We start from the raw sequence: 16,344 nt of genomic DNA on the forward strand, positions 1-16,344 counted from the left end.
AGAGTCTACCTGATTGTCAGATAAAGCATTTCTCTTAAAAGCTACTTTTCAAAACACATTAAAGTTGGACATTACTGTTGAAAAAGTAAGAGGATTGCAAGGTGCCAGAGGAGGTCACCCATGCAGAAAACCTGCAAGCCAGGAGGGTGGGGCAAAAACCGCAAACCCACAAAAACCCGCAATCTCCCACGCATTTACATTTTGGCTTTACTAAAGATCAGTCAAATGAAATTAAACCAGCAAATAATGGTAACTTTTCTTTGCATTTGAATGTAGTCTAACTGCAGGTAACTGAGTCTGCAAACAAACTAAGCAAAACTGGATGTCTTTTCTGAATATTTACCTAGATGAACAACTACTAATTTTCCTTAAATCAGAGAATCATGTGATTCTTTTTTCATGTGAAACCCAATCTGCCTAAGCCTGTATTTCTGAACTGAACTGGTACAGTTATCTGTGTTTTATCCAGTAACCAGTGACAACCTTCACAAAGCCTGAAGAGTAAGATCCTACTGGAATGCACTGATATATATCACACTCATGTAGCTCCTAAGTCCTGTATCAGCATGAAGACAGAACTTCAATAACCTCTTCCTACTTCTTCAATTAAGAGTGGAGGGGGGCAGGATGTACCTGCATTTACAGAACTCCCAGTGACTCAAACACTTCACTTTGAATGAGGTGCAAACAGTCAAGAAACAAGAAACCTGCATACAGAAAGAACAAGGATTCCTGGAATTCTCAGTGTATTAATCATGTGCCTTTACTCAGAATAATTTGCTACAGTTTAGTAAGATCTGTGAGTCTCAGGGCAGGTATACTCAGACTTAAGAGTTAAGATCAAGACTTACTATGTATTACTGGGCAGCTTCCAAAATACCTAATAAAGAGATTTGCATCTAGAGGAGCACTAGAGAGAATTAGTTTTAAATTATTCTGGTTTTGCAGCACATCTCTCAGTTTTATTAGCAAGAAGTCACTGAACCTATCCCTCTCATGTACTTCATCCTGTAACAAAAAGGGAAAAAAAGAGATAAAAAACCATCACAGATTCACAACTTCTGACAAAAACAAACTTCTCTAAAAAAAAAATACATGTTTTGGTGGCACATTACAGAGGCCTTAATATGTGTGAGTCTAGTTTAAGTAATAGGTTTTTTTTAAAAAAACTATCCATAAAGAAACAAAAATGCCTCAAAAAGTTTTTGTCAGCGCTGAGTGCATTACAATGCTGAAGCTGTAAGCACCTTAACTTTAGAGGCTAAAGTGAGTATCTGAAACCTCTCTGGTTTTGTATTTGAAGCCAAATTTCAAGAAAACACCACAAAGTACAAATCTTATTTTAATAAATTCTCACTTCACCACTGATAAGCATTTAAAAAAATGTATGACACCACATAATCAGAAAAACAGACAAATTGCTTAGACAAGTCATACACAAAGCCTATAAGTTAAGGTACATAACTGATTAATCATCTTTTTCATTCTTCTGTTTTGATTTATATTATGAATGAAGGAAACAAGGAGTCAAAATACAAAGTTTGTAGGCTGACATCAAGAATGTATAAATCATTCTCATGCTTTTTTAACTCTGATAAACAGGCAGGCATCTAAACTTACCTTTTCATCTTCAGTACTTAAGTCTTGCCAAAAACATTCTAGTTCCCTTTACTTATTCAGTTCCATCATAGGAATATTGACATAATCACAAATGAACAATCTGAATAGTTTGCTAGCAATTAGACTCCACATTATCTAGAAAACTCTGGGCAAACAAATGGACTGAAAACCTGTATTGCTAAAACAAATGGTAAGAGAAAATCTGACACAATCACATTGAACCACATCAAGGTAAGCCTCCCTAAGGATTTTCTGCTGACCATGGAAGTTCAGAAATATTTACACTTCTGTCCCTCTCCACTCCTCCTGATTCCACACTTAACCATTGGCATGAAAATAAGATATTTTTACAGGAAAAACGCAAACACACAGAAAAACACCAAACTGCACGAAACATGCATTCTACTCTGAGGACTCAGAAAGTCTTTGAAGTTGATTCAGATTCTACCAAACAAAAACACCTAAAGTGCTCAGCAAATTTCAGTAAAACAAATGAGGACCTCATTTTCCAAAGCAATACATATTGCTCCACCCCACATGAAAGACCACAGGATGCTCACCACAATAACATGGGTCACGGTGGAGAGAGTGCTGTCTCCTGCCATCAGCGTGCCAAGGAGCATGTCATTAGTGCAGAATGTTACCAGCGTCTTTGGAGAAACCCTATGGATCACATCACAGAGACAACTCAGGGGTTTGCACCATTTAAAGCTTTCCATGGATCAAAAATTAAAGCAGCTGCTGACCAGAAGAGAAATTACAGTTCTCTCCTCAAAAGATTCATGCACACCACTTGTTTTTAAACTATGCCTTTTCCCAGACATTTCCTAACAATTTGTAGTGCTTGCGCCTCAAAACTCTGGACAACGTATTAATTGAAAGAATAAGATTCAATATTAATAACTAAGGAAATAAAAGAAAACTGTGAAGAAACCCTGCACGTCATTCATTTTACTAGAAAATTCCATGTGGAAAACCAGGTTCCAATTCCTCAGCCTGTGCTTGGATATAGCCTTTGTACTTGTCTACACGTGGTGGGATGAGCCTGTCTGGACGCCAAGTGCCTACCCAAGCCACTCTATCTGTCCTCTCCACGGGCAAGGGAGAGGAAACATAACAAAAAGACTACCAGGCCCCAGAGAAAGATAAGGAGAATGTGGTTCTCTCCCACGGGAAAGTGGGCTCTCCACGAGCTTCTCCAATATGGGTCCTTCCCATGGGCTGCAGTTCTCCAGGAACTGCTGCAGCACAGGTCCTTTTCCACAGGGTGCAGTGCTTCAGGAACAGTTTGCTCCAGTGTGGGACCCCACAGGGTCACAATCCTGACAGCAAACCTGCTTCTGTGCGGCTCCCTCCCTGGGGCCGCAGCTTCTGCCAGGAGCCTGTTTCAGCACAGACTTCCCAGAGGATCACAGTCTCCTTCAAGCATCTACCTGCTCCAACACAGAATCCTTCACAGGAGGATCCCTGCTGCACCACAGACCTCCACGGCCTGCTGGGCCACAGCTGCCTCACCATGGGCTGCACCATGGGCTGCTCTGGCACCTGGAGAATCTCCTCCCCTCCTGCACTGACCTTCCTGTGTGCAGAGCTGCTTCTCTCACATGCTTTCACCACTCTTCATGAACTGCTGCCTCTGTTGTGCAGGTTTTCCTCCCCCATTCCCCACTGTCCCAGAGGCACTATCACCATCACAGATAGGCTCAGCCTTGGCCAGAGGCAGGTCTGTCTTGGCTGGCACCGGCTCTGTCACACACGGGAGAGGCTTCTGGCACGTCCTCACAGAAGCCTCCCCACAGCTCCCAAAGCCTTGCCTTGAAGACACAACTCATTACAGCTGACTAAATCACAGAGGCATCTGCTTGATCCTCTGGTTTTTCAGGAGGTGAAAATACTGAAATGTTACAATTCCATACCTGGGGCACAGTTAGCTGTCCCAATAAAAACAGCAATTCTCACTACTCCCTCTGCTACTGCCATCCTAAAAGAGCTGAAAAGTTCCTCTGTACTGTACTCTACAGCTTTTCTCTGGAAGACAGTTGAGAAAACCTTAAAAATTATGTTTCTGTCTTACTAGAAACACCTCTCAACATCTCCACTCCAAATTTCTTTTGTCCACAGCTCAAAATATTGTTATCTCCCCCTTTCAGTGTTTCCCTGGAGTAATTGTATTGATTTTTCTCAAGCTGGATTTTCTGCACTGCTCCCAGTAATTCTACCATTTTCACCTGACTTTGCTCTTCTTCTGCCAGCATAGTACTTCCATATATTAATCATTCGGCTTATTTGTGACACATCTTCACCAGCTCTTCTAATCTCTTAATATCCTTGTGAGCTTTCATACACATATTTGAATTCTTATTGTGGCTTCATTGTTCAAGTGCATTCATTTTCACCAGCTATGTGTTATCTTTGTTCACTCAAGCAACACAACCTTTAGCCATCTTCTGGTCACTCATATCTCAACTGCTGGCCTTTCCCTGAAATGTCATTTCGCTACACGGTGCAAAGATGTAAAAACCCCAAACAATCCATTCATGCTCTGCTTTACAGACAAATTCATCAAGTGATACTGAAACCTCTACTTTTACATCACTTCATGTTTTAAACACAGCAGCTGAAGAAGAATACATTTAATCCAGGCTAGACTGATAAATAATGCTCAGCTTCATCAGTCACATTCCAATTTTTCTGTTTTCCCTTTTATGGCTCCTATCAACTCTCACTACATAACATTTGTTACAGCATACTGGTTTTCACACCTACCTTCAAAGCTTGCAGACCTTTTGAATCCACACATGTTAAAAGCAGAGAGAACGGGGAAAAAAAGAAGAAAGTGTAGACTTGATCTGAAAATCAGACAAGGATTTCCATGCAGAAGAAATCAACAGAAAATACCTGAGATTCAGTTCTGTAAGACAGCCTTCTACATGAAACTGCAAAACACAGGAAGAAAGCCATCCTTTTCACTCTTACGTATTCCTTACCTGCAGTAACGTATCCCATCTGTGAGGCTGCAGCACAAACATACTGCAGTTTCAATGTACACAAGATTCACAAGACCAACACAAGATCAACCGACACTTAGAAGTACCATTGGTACCTGCTCTCTAACCGGATCTGGTAACCAATTGTCTGGCCAATCTTCTCTCTTCTTTCTGCTGCCACTCTTTCAGCCACTGCAACAGCTGCTAAACGTCTTGGCTGAGTACAAAACACACGACAGGGAGTTCCATTCTTGTAGCAGTCATCAAGGATAAATTGAGGGATCTGTAAAGAAGTGGTTCAAATTTGCTTTTTGAGAAAGTCACAGCTTTGTTAGCACAGGGAAACCATTAACTGCATATCAATATTGCACATTGCAAAAGACTTTTCATTACAATTATCATAGCAAGCATATCTGAATCAGCAGAAAGTAAATTTCTAATTATAACCTATTTAGGTTTTTTTTAAAGAAAAACCTTACAGTGCCTCCCTCCTGCTTCAGAGAAATCTAAAAAAAAAAACAAAGCCCTGCAGATAATCTCACATTTTAACACAAAAAATAGATTACTCTGGATACTAAGAACAGAACTAGCCTTAGAAGAAAAAGGGTTATACAAACATCACAGCTACTTTCCCTTCAATATTTTGTATTATTTTAATGAAAAAATGGTATCTACCAGAAAATTGTAAGGAATCATTTTTGCTTCTAGTACCTATCTAGAGGCTTAGTGTTTCAAAAGCAAGAAAATAAATTGGAACAACATTTTCAATCACACAGGAAAAGGAAAGCCTTGAAACAGCATCAAAGTACCCCATATCACAAATGTTACACAACTGGCATTAGTTTAGAATAAATACTGTTATAGTTTTTATTTCATTGAAGCAACATACCTGCGTCGTTTTTCCTGATCCAGTCTCTCCTATAATCAAAACAATTTTATTGTCCTTTATGGTTTGGACAATTTCTTCCTGTTTTTCAAGAACTGGTAGTGACTGCCTGAAGGAATCAAACTCTGATTCCCCTCTTTTCCCTGGGACCTGGGGGATACCATCATTAAGTCGACCACTTGTCTTGTTTACTTCTTTCTTTTCTGTGAAGACAAGTTAAAAGGTCATTTATGCAGACACAGAGGAAGGTCACAAAAACACTGCTCAAAAATTGTACTTAAAAATTAACATTGCTGGCTTTTTATGCATCCCTGTGGGTAAAGTGACAAACCCATCACACATTTAGATGTCATATTTATAGCATGTCCTGCAGTGCTTGCAATAGATATTTTTCAAAACAGTTATTACTTTCATAGGTATTTTGAAGAAAACCAGACTCTTCCAGAGCATTGCTCCAAGTCAAAAAAGCCTACAAAGAGCAAAAGGAGAAACAAACTAAACCAGAGAATATCAGCCTGGCGTATTTTGGTGGCCTTTGTATCTGCGCCCACATTTCACACCTGCAGTTCCCCCTAGAAATACACACTGACAGAGTTAAACCTTTAAGCTATTCCACACGTTTGCCTGAAATCATACCAATGCAAGCATGCTGTATCAAGAGCCCTGGCCCCCACGCAGCAGTGCGATGTGTTAGAAAGCAGTGCATAAGTAGCCAAAAAACAGGCACATCTTCTGAGGGAGCTACTTCACATCCATCATTGCAAGTGCTACTCTGTAATTCCTTGAGAATTATTCTCTGGCAGAATGAAAAGTTTGCTGTAAACTCAGTTATACATATGTAATGCCATTAACAGATTCATATTCTAAATTTCAAGCTCTGTTGTACCAAGACAAACAGACTAAGAGATCAGGAGAACTAAAAATACATTCTTGAGATGCAGAGAAAGGCAAATATTAGACTGTTCATTAACTTATCCCTTACATTCCTAAGACATTGCATTTCAGCACTTTTATTACAGCTTCCCTCTGGTTCATATAACAATCCTATTAAACAACTAAAACAATTGGAAATAACAGCAAAGAAAGCACGTCAAGAAGAGACACCACGTATCAAAACCATACAATTAAACAAGGCATACTGGTACAAATGTTTTCTGTTCACTACACCCATCTCTGCACACAGAAACACAGTGCAACTCTTCCACTTGTAGCTGCTAAAGCAATAATCTAGATGAAAACCTTGCTTTTAAAAAAAAACCCAACATTTCGACCGAAGTTTGTCTTTCCGTGAACTCTTCCATATTCAAGAAATCAAGAAGTCTGGACAGTAGTCTCTTAAGGACCAAATCTATTTTGTAGAGATGAAGAAGTAAAAACTGAAATTTTTGATTTATCAAGCACATTAATTTCTATAAGCAGAACAGACAACCTCATTTTCTAATATAGGCATTCTTATGGCATCACAGTAACACTGACTCTTCAACCCCACCTCATAGTTACTTCTGTGAAGCCACATTTCAAAATGTGCTTCCAAAAAGATTTGGCTGGACTGGCTCAAAGATTCTAAATTAACACAACACAAGGTGGACATCTCAATGTGCATGATATGACTTCCCAAATTCCTCACAGCACCAGTTATAAAAGACCTTAAAAGTAAGGAAAATTAATGCATTTGTTTGAAGGTGTCTGTTAGGACACCAGAGGGGACAGAGCAGGAAGAGGTTTGTTTTGTCACTGGGTTGCAGGTGGTTTCGAGTGGTGTCGATGGACAAGTCCAAATCAGAACACATGCTGAACGTACCAGATTCAACAGCACAGGCACTTCCTCGCTCTGTCCTTGGCAGGAGCTCCGCGCGTTCCTTATTTGTGACGGGAAAGCGCTGAATTAGGCTCCGAACGGCGTGTTTCGTACAGAGAGCCAAGTCACAAGTCATGACTGCGTGTGCCTCTGACACATCCTTCTTCCTTACAGTCAGGTATCGATTGGCTCCTTTTCTGTTGGGGGGGAGGGGAAACTTATTTTAGGAAAAAGGAACCTACTCTAGGTTAACTTTTATCTGTCAGGGTATGAGATGCTAAGCAAAATCTTTAGAAAAAAAACAGAAATCACAGTGAGAACCTTTTTTAATGGAGCCATTAAATCCACAAAGTATAAAATCAAGCTGTCCCAAAATGCATGTCACAAGCTTTTCCAAGCATGCATACAGCAATGAACAAAGATGCTCATTTCTGTAGCTACTTTTACACTTTTTTTTCTAATACTATTCCTTGCAACACAGTTGAGGATGTTGAAAACATCAATCAGGTTATCATTAGTCTTGAAATTCTATCATCTGCACCAAAGAACTGAAAACTGTACCCCGACTCACCCTTTGCTTTTAGATACCAGTCCAAGAGACTGACAGAGCCGGTGAACAAATGCTCTTTCAGTACTAGTGAAACTAGAAGGAAATTCCATCTCTAGAATGATAAATAATAATGAAAAGACAGTAACAATGCAACAGGCAGTAATCTTGACAACTCAACGTTACAGAACACAGAATTGTTAGGATTGGAAGGGAGACCACCCAGTGCAACCCCCCTGCAGGGTCACCTGGAGCAGGTGACAGAGGAACACATCTAGGGTTTGGGATGTTTCCAGAGGGGGAAATTCAATGCTTTCCCTGGGCAGCAGTTTCAGTGCTCTGCCACTCAAAGGAAAGAAGTTCTCCCTCAAGTTCAGGTGGAACTTCTTCTCTTTGAATTTATGGCCATTGCTCCTTGTCCTGTCACCAAAAAGCCTGCACCGCCTTCCTGGGACTCATCTTGGAGATATTCATATGCATTAGTGAGATCCCCTCTCAGTCTCCTCTGGGCCAAACAGGACCAACTCCCACAGCTCTCCTGATGCGAGACCTCTCATCTCAGTGGTCTCTGCCGGACCCGCTCTATCAGCTCCCTGTCTCCGTGCTGGGGAGCCCAGAGATGGACACAGCACCCCAGCCGTGCCTCACCAGGGCCGGGCAGAGGGGCAGGATCCCCTCCCTGACCCGCTGCCAGCGCCCTCCCCACACCCGCAGCTGCCCCCGGGCCGGGCCGTGCCGCGCACCCGCCTCGTCCCCGCTCCGGAACCGCTCCAGGGCCAGCTGCGCCGCTATTGCCACCACCTCGTCCACGCCGGCGGCCCCGAGGGGCTCGGCCCGGGCGCGCACCGCGGCGGCGGCAGCCCCGTCCCCCGCAGCCCCGCCGGGCTGCCGCCGCGGGACCCGCCCGTGTCGCGACATGGCCCCGACACGGCCCCGCGCGGCCCCGCACGGCCCCGACACCGCCCGGACCCGGGGCCGCAGCCGCTCGGCCCGAGGGCGCCGCCGGGGCGGGGCGGGGCCGGCTGGAGCCGCCCGCAGCCGAGCCGGCCCCGGCGGGAGGAAATTGGCGCTTGTGCCGCCGCTCGGGGGGCACGGCTGCCCGAGGAGCGCGCTGCGCGTGTGGCTGCGGGCAGAACGCGGCCCTGCTCCCTGTCCCGTCATGAATTACCTGCTTTCATGGCATGGTGTGAAACGGAGCTGTGGCGAGGGTCATCTCGGCCCTCAGCCTCCTCACTCGGTAAAGTGTTGCTTGCCCTGCTTTTCCTGCTGTCCTTGGACTCCACGCTGAAGACACGAGCTAGAAACTTAACCAAATCCACTTGGGCCTGACACAGGCCTCGGTACTGAAGGCTGCTGCTTCGGAAACATCATTAGGTCAGAAGGAGAGTACTTGGAAGAAGAATAAGCTACTACTCCTCAGTTGAAATGGGCAATTAAATAAATAGAAAATAAACACTCACTGTCTGATGTAGCTAGCTGAAAAGTAGCTCTTAAGCGACCTCCAGCAAGGCTTTTACAAAGCTAACTTCAGCATAATTCTGCACTGAGAGATTACACTGGAGCGGAACAATTGATCTGTTCTAAGGTTACTTTAATTTTTTTTTCAGTTTTTCAGTTCAGGTATCTGACTATGTATCTTCAATCAAAGTACAAAATGCTAGTTCCTCATAGCTGTTCCTGTGACATTCAGTACTGCCACCTCAAAGCACATCACAGTTATGGAAAATTAAACACGCCAGCTGAATAAGATGAGCATTCCTCTTATCATCCTTGGTATCAACAAGGAAAAATGAGAGTTCATAACTAATTTGAAAGAGTCACATCTTTACTTAAGCACCCAGATCTCTTAACAGTTTCTACCTCTTAACAGCATCAGCTTGCCTTCCTACAGACAAAAAGCCCCATGATTCTGAAAAAAGATTCCTCGGCTCAATTCTGCTCTCAGTTTGCAATCCTGTAAATACAGCAGTGCACAGAGGTAACTGTTGGGTTAGGGCTCATCTGTATGGCTAAATGGTGTGAAGCCTGAGTGAATCCTGCATAACAAATTCCTTAATACATGCCCTTCTCTTTTCATTGTTTTTTTGACTCTCCAATGCTATTAGAAGGGTGAAAAAATAGGAGAGTGTGGTCAGGCATGCACTGCCTGCTGCAGCCCTGCTGAATACTGAGTCACAGTCTGCACTCAGCATATGAATGAGCAAAGAATTGTGCTTGACCAAGCTCTTAGACATGGAGATTGTATTCTTTATAGGTATTCTCCTAGTAAAAATCACTAGCTGTGGATTTTCATATTAGAAATAACAACCTGTAAGTATTTAAAAATTCTGCTTTCATGATTGGCCTCAGAGATACCTTCTGGCTAATGTTTACTCAAAACAAATAACCCCTGGAATAAGAATTATTTTCTTGTATTAACATACGTCAAATGCCCATGTATTTTTTATAAGAAGAATTAAGAGGCAGCACAGTTTTACGCAAAAAATACATCTGCATGTTTAAATACAATTAGGCATTCTTATTTTACCTTCCCTAGAGTCACTTTTGCTGACTTCTTTTCAGTTTGCAGAACATTTTCTCTCTTGTAAACACTCTTATGTTCCACAAAATATGCCAGTTCTAAGAGAAAAAGAACTGCAAAGGATGTTAGTGAAACAGTAGTATTATGCACTGTGTTAGACTGTGTCAGGCTTGACTGTAAAATAATTAGTCTTTCTGGTTTTTGTTTGTTTGGGATTTTTAAAATATTTTAAGTGGTGTAAGACTTGCTAGCTGTTGAAATATGATGCAAGGATCACTGGTAAGCCAATTCTTCAAGATCAAGTTAATGAAAGAGCACAAGATATATTTATCTTTTCAGTTCCTTGAATAATAATAAAAAAAAAAAAACAAAAAACAAAAAACAAAAAGAAGCAGAAAACCCATAAAAAACCCAAAACAAACAAACAAACAAAACCCCCAAACAACCCAAACAAAAAAGGAATTCCAGTATGCAGGGGTTTAAGCATTATGGTACATTTGTAACCAGACAGCTGTTTGCTGCTGTGATCATTAATGATCCCATGAAGTAAGTTATGTATTTATACAGATTTAGGGAAGTAAGGCTGATGTCAAATTATATTGAGAGATATTTGTTTAATAAATTAACTGCAGTGAAAATGGGCATTTCTTGCTTTACTGCACACTACTGGATACACTCCTACGTTGATAGTTCCCCAGACCTTTGGCTGCTGATCCGGGTGATTGCCACTGCCCCCTTTCTGTAACCTCTCCTATCATCCGCTGACGCATCATTTCTTACTTTTCTGTCTTTTCCACTTCCACTTCCCTTACTTCACTTCTATTTATTTTTGAGACATCAAAGAAAAGGCCTTTTGATCAGTTCTGTCTTGTTCTGTCTTTGTAAAACAATCTCTCTCAGGTCCTCACTTGCCATGGTCCAGAACTTGAGCTTTGTCTCTACAAATCCATTTCCCACATCACTGTTGAACTGAACTGAACTGCAGCCCTTCAGTGCCCTCAAGGCATCCATAGTATTCAGCAATTAATCCAGAATGAAGGCTGGGAAGAGCACGATTCCAACAGACATTGTGTCTCTCACTGCTTCCATTCAGGCATTCGCAGGGCCACTCTGGCTGCAGCCTGAACTCTACTGAGCGAGAGGCCACGGCCGAGAGGATCAAGCCAGGCCTCTCTGGTGCTGGGCACAGCCTGTTCCTGGCAGACCTTGGTGCCAGGCACGGAGAGGATGTGACTTGTGCACTGCTTTGTCACCACCGCTTCTGCCTGGGCTGCATCCAGCGGTGGGCACACAGGAATCCCTCGTGCCCACTCTGCAGGACACCCATAGAGACCGTCAGGCTTTCTGAGCATGCAGACGAGCATCAGGACACAGCCGGGACTGCCCCGGAGCAGCTGCCAGTGGCCACCGGCCGGGCAGGGAGAGCTCCCGGCTGCCTGGATGAGAACAGCCCCATGGCCCTGTGGTGTCCTGTGCAGCTGTGCCACAGGGGACACTGTCCCCAGCTGAGCAGGGCCCCTCAGGGCCGGAGTTCCCGGGTGGCCTCCTGCCCGAGGTGTGGGCCCGACTTTTCCGTGGACAGCCGCAGCTGCTGGAGCCCCTGCAGCGCTGGCTGCGCCGGAGGCTGGAGGGGATATTCCGGCTCTGGTGGTGGCTGGTTGAGGCCGCAGAGAGCTCCATCCTGCACGACCTGTGCCTCAAGGGGCTGAACGCCGAGGTGTTGGTGCAGGGGCTGCAGCCTGTCCTCGAGCAGCACACGGCTCCACTGGTGCATGGCACCATCAGCATCATGGTGGGCCAGTGCAGCGAGGAGGCCCAGAGGCTGCTGTGCTCTGGTGCCTTCAGGGATGACAACAACAGCCCTGTGGCCAGTGCCAGCTCCACCACCTCCAGCAGCTCCCAGAGCAGCAGCTCCTGGATGGGGGCTCCTGTCCATGGCCCCGAAGTCTGTCATGTGGAGGAGGAAGCTGGTACATCGGAGGCTGCTTTCCCTGGGGGTCCCAGCTGCCCCCCACCTGTGCCAGTCTCCGTGGAGTGGGACTGGCCCCAGGAGGAGCCATGGCAGGAGGTGGTGACAGTGGCAGATCCCTCTGCCCAGGGCAGCAGCTTCAGCCCCTCCACCCCTCTCCTGGGCTACAACCGATTGCCATGGGCACCCTTGCACCCCATTAAGAGAAGGGACTCAGCCCCTAGGACTCTCCCCAGCCCTGCAAGAGGCCAACCCACTGGCAACTCTAGCAGGGCTCTCACAAATCTTTACTGAAGGAAAAGGGAATAAATGGTTATTTCCCACACACGCTTTCTCCCTGTAGGGCAGGAGTGACAGGAGTGCTGGGTCAACTTCTAGCTAGCCCCTTCCCTGACCACGCCGAGAGTGGCCGCCCCTTGCCTGGATTGGCCTGGTGGCAGTATAGCAGGGCTGCTAGAAAGCTGCAGCAGTGAGGCTGCTCCCCCAGAGCACGAGCTGTATCTGCAAAAGGGTCGGGACAAAGAACAGGGAGGGGTCTTCCAATGGTTTCTCAGGGAGGTTTATTCCAGGAGAAGGGTCAGGGAAGGAAAGACACAGAACAAAGGTGTGCACCAATTTATATACAGGGGAGGGTACAAGGGGAGGTTACAGACTTTCTCAAATTTCAAGGAACCTGGGGAGGAGCAGAAGGTAGGGATTACAATGCTCAAACCCATAGGGAATAACAGGGGAAGAGTACAGTTTGAATGAACCAGTTAGGTTTTAGGGGGATACAAGATTGACAGGGAAGGATCTGGAAGTAAAGACGGGATTATACTGACAGACAAAGGAGGAGGGCAGAGTTACAGTGATGGACATGGAAGGTACTGGAACAAAGAGCATCTCTGGGGAGATGGACAAGGGAGGTGAGAGGATAGGCTTCAAGGACAAACCATCTGCACAGGGATAACAGAACCAACTTATGGAAGAAAAACACACTACCACCCCGGAGAAGCTAAAGGCAGAATGGACAGCTCAGGCAGCTGATCTTGATGCAGGACCACGCTCTCAGACCAGGGTGGGATTAAAGATAATTTTAATGACCATACAATGCTTGATGAGGGAGAATATGTGTTAAATGGAGTAGGCGAATTGGGAATCTGTACTTTCTCACTAACTCAGCGAATGAGGAAACAAAGAGGGCAAGATGAAATTGTGAGTTTAGGATAAAAGGGAGACTGCGACTTCCAAAAACTCAAGACACATCCCACAGAGTTATGGCCCAGTGGATTCTCTCCCCTTATTCATATCCTTATTTTTCTATTGACTTTGGCATTGCCATGTTGTTTTCCCTCACATGTCCTCACTTCTTCCTCTTCTCTGACTAGAAGAAAAACTGCTCCTATGGGGTACCATTGCCAAAAAGTTTGACTAATTCAAAGTTTCTTGCAGGATGTCACAGCACCAAAATGTTGATCTCATCTAGGCTCTGCTCCGGGGAACCGCTCATTACATTTCTGCTCCCAGCCACGTGGCCCTGCCACCACCATGGGGGCAGTGGTGGCCACTTCAGGGCTGGCACTATTGAACACCTCTCTTTATGTGGATGCTGGGAAGGAGAAGCTGCTGCCATCGCCCCCCTGCCCTTCTGTCCACAGTGCGGCTGGCCAGGAGCAGCCAGGCAGAGAAGGCTCACCACAGGTCGTGCCAGGATGGCAGCAGCCGTGGCAGCTCATCGCCACGTGCTGCACCTGGATGGCCCCTGGCAGCAGTGCCTCGCCACCCCTGGGAAAGAACCACACATGGGCTGTTTTGCTTTTGTTCTTCAATATGTCATCACAGAGATGTTACAACCTCTCTAATTTGCCCAGCAGCATGTCCCTCTTCAGAGCCATCCCAGACCAGCTCTGTCGGACATAGTGGAAGCTTCTAGCAGCCTTCCAGAGAAGCTACCCACATGGCCCTCCCCTGCTACCAAAAACCAAGCTGTGCCAAATCCAACACACCCAGGTGCCTTTTTCCAGCTCTGTCTTGTTCCTTCTTTACTTCCTGGGATATTCCTAAAAAAAAAATCTTCAACAAAGTGATTACAGCCCATTGCTCAATCAAAAGCTTAGCAGATCTTGAGGGCTGAGGGCCCAGGTTGGACAGTCATGAGCCATCATAAACTGAAATGAAGAGTCATCACCATCTCAGCAGAAAATGCCTTCAGTAGCCAAAGCAGCTGCCAAAGGGCTGTTCTTTACTGATCTCCTTAGGATCCATTGTGGAAACAGCCTGAAAGATTGTTCAGCACATTTAGGATTCCTAGGAAAAGCAGGCAAAAGCTGTACACACTGGGAGCAATAGAGTCCTTTTGAGAGGAGACACCAGGTCAAACACTGGGAAATAACGATCATGAGGAAGAAATGAGTAGCTGGATCTCAGGGGAGGCAGTGCCACAGCCTGGCTTCATTAGTGTGTGTGTAGATAATTTTACAGCCCATACTTGAATGTATGTACATATCAATTAAAATAAATACTTTTTAAGAAGAAGAAATCCAAATTCCAAATCGCTTCAGAATTTGAATACACTTCTGGAATAGAGTTTTCTATGTGTTTCCTGTGATGTTTGAGCCAAGGCAGGATTAGAGCTCTGCATCCCAAAGCCCCATTCAGGAGCCTAACCAATGTGTTTGGATTCTTGCAGGCACAGCAGACGCTTCAGCCCCCAGCGCTCCACCCGGCAGTGCTGGTTGTGCAGCGCTGAGGGCATCCAGCTCAGCACAGAATGCACCTGGGGAAGGGGAATCACCACCAGTAGATCTGGGCCTTGCTGCTGAGAAAATGATTTGGGAGAGCAGGAGATCCCTGCCTGAGAAGTCTCCTTCTGTTCAGGAACCTGCATTGGACAGGGATGAAAGAGGCTGGACTGAGAGCGTTTGAATGCTGTTGCACGGCTGAGAAGCAAAGGCTTCTTCAGTTCAGCTGTGAATGGACAGGGCAGGATTTGCTTGGTAAAAGAAGATTTCCTAAAGAAGAGGGAATGAAAAGGGGGATAGCCCTTAAGTGAGGATGAGAGGTGTTGGCCAGGTTTGCGTGCTCATTTTCCTGGGGAGAATCCCTTCTGCAGGGGCCTTTGTGGTAAGGAAGTGGAAGCTCTGTAGGTTCTAAGAGGCTTTGTTTGATGGGAAAGAAGAGAAGAGTGCCTGGAGAATTGCCACTGAAGGCAAAGTGTCCTGTGCAGGGAGGGGCATGCGAGAGGTGCCTCTGTTCCAGAAGCAGATGTGGAGATGTGGGCTCTGCCTCTTTTGGGTGGGAAGGCCAAGGCAAAGCAGGGATGGGCTGCAGCTGCTGCTGCTGTGAGAGCTCTGCTGTACCTGTAGGTGCTCCCAGAGCCATGGGTGGGGCTGGGCTGGAGCTGCAGCTTTCCTGTCCTCTCAGTAACCTGGTGCCTGCAGTCCAGTTTCCATCTGGGAAATCCTCAGCTGGGCAAACTGGCCCGTCTTGCTGTCCATGTTGCAGAGCTCAGTCGCCTTGCTCTTGGGCATCTCTGTGGGAAGAGATGTGTGTTCCCACGCAGTCCCTGCCAAGCTGTAGCCTGGATGAGACTGCTGTGCTCAGGGCTGTGGAGGGAGGAGCACATCCCTGTGCCAGGAGCTGGCAGGACTCCTTCCTTAGAAGCCATCTGTTGCCTTCATGGGAGACAACGGCGACCTGGTTGCAAGGAACAGCACGGCAGCCCAGTCTCCCCTGGGCCACTCGGGCTAACGACACACGCAGGACACCAATGTGGTGGACGGTCGAAAAGCATTTATTATCTTATCTCATGGGTTTAAATAGTCTTGGGGGACTCTGCTACGTCAGGGGGGGTTGGCAGGGTCTCTAGGGTTAGTCAGGAGTGGAAAACTACTTGGTTAGGTGTGGTTACATTCTTTGGGGTAATGGATAACATGTTGCAGGGTGAGAGGGGGATGGGGGTCTTTCTTTCCGTCACATCCCGAAATCTTCCGTTCGCCTGTCCCTATCTACTACACCATCCCATGTGTTCAGTGTCA

At 45.6% G+C, this 16,344-nt stretch overlaps 1 protein-coding gene across 1 annotated transcript; it reads right to left on the minus strand.

The window, feature by feature from the left end:
- Positions 1-1,623: 1,623 nt before the first annotated feature.
- LOC146763637 (3'-5' RNA helicase YTHDC2-like) lies at positions 1,624-11,655 on the minus strand. The gene is made up of 4 exons (XM_085567846.1): positions 7,863-11,655; positions 7,295-7,488; positions 5,497-5,696; positions 1,624-4,890 (listed from the first exon to the last, which is right to left on the minus strand). Exons 1-4 carry the CDS (start codon positions 7,949-7,951, stop codon positions 4,705-4,707), a joined length of 669 nt encoding a protein of 222 aa, XP_085423972.1. The 5' UTR covers positions 7,952-11,655; the 3' UTR covers positions 1,624-4,704.
- Between the last annotated feature and the right edge of the window lie 4,689 nt (positions 11,656-16,344).

Source organism: Lonchura striata, chromosome Z (genome assembly GCF_050655825.1).
Source record: "Lonchura striata isolate lonStrDom1 chromosome Z, ASM5065582v1, whole genome shotgun sequence".
Lineage (NCBI taxonomy): Eukaryota > Metazoa > Chordata > Aves > Passeriformes > Estrildidae > Lonchura > Lonchura striata.

Coding starts and splice junctions, on each gene's coding strand:
- LOC146763637 (XM_085567846.1), bottom strand. CDS start 7,951: ATGGAATTTCCTTCTAGTTTCACTAGTACTGAAAGAGCATTTGTTCAC. Junction 7,489..7,862: donor CTGGTATCTAAAAGCAAAGG/GTGAGTCGGGGT, acceptor CCCCCCCAACAG/AAAAGGAGCCAATCGATACC. Junction 5,697..7,294: donor TGCCTGTGCTGTTGAATCTG/GTACGTTCAGCA, acceptor TTGTCTTCACAG/AAAAGAAAGAAGTAAACAAG.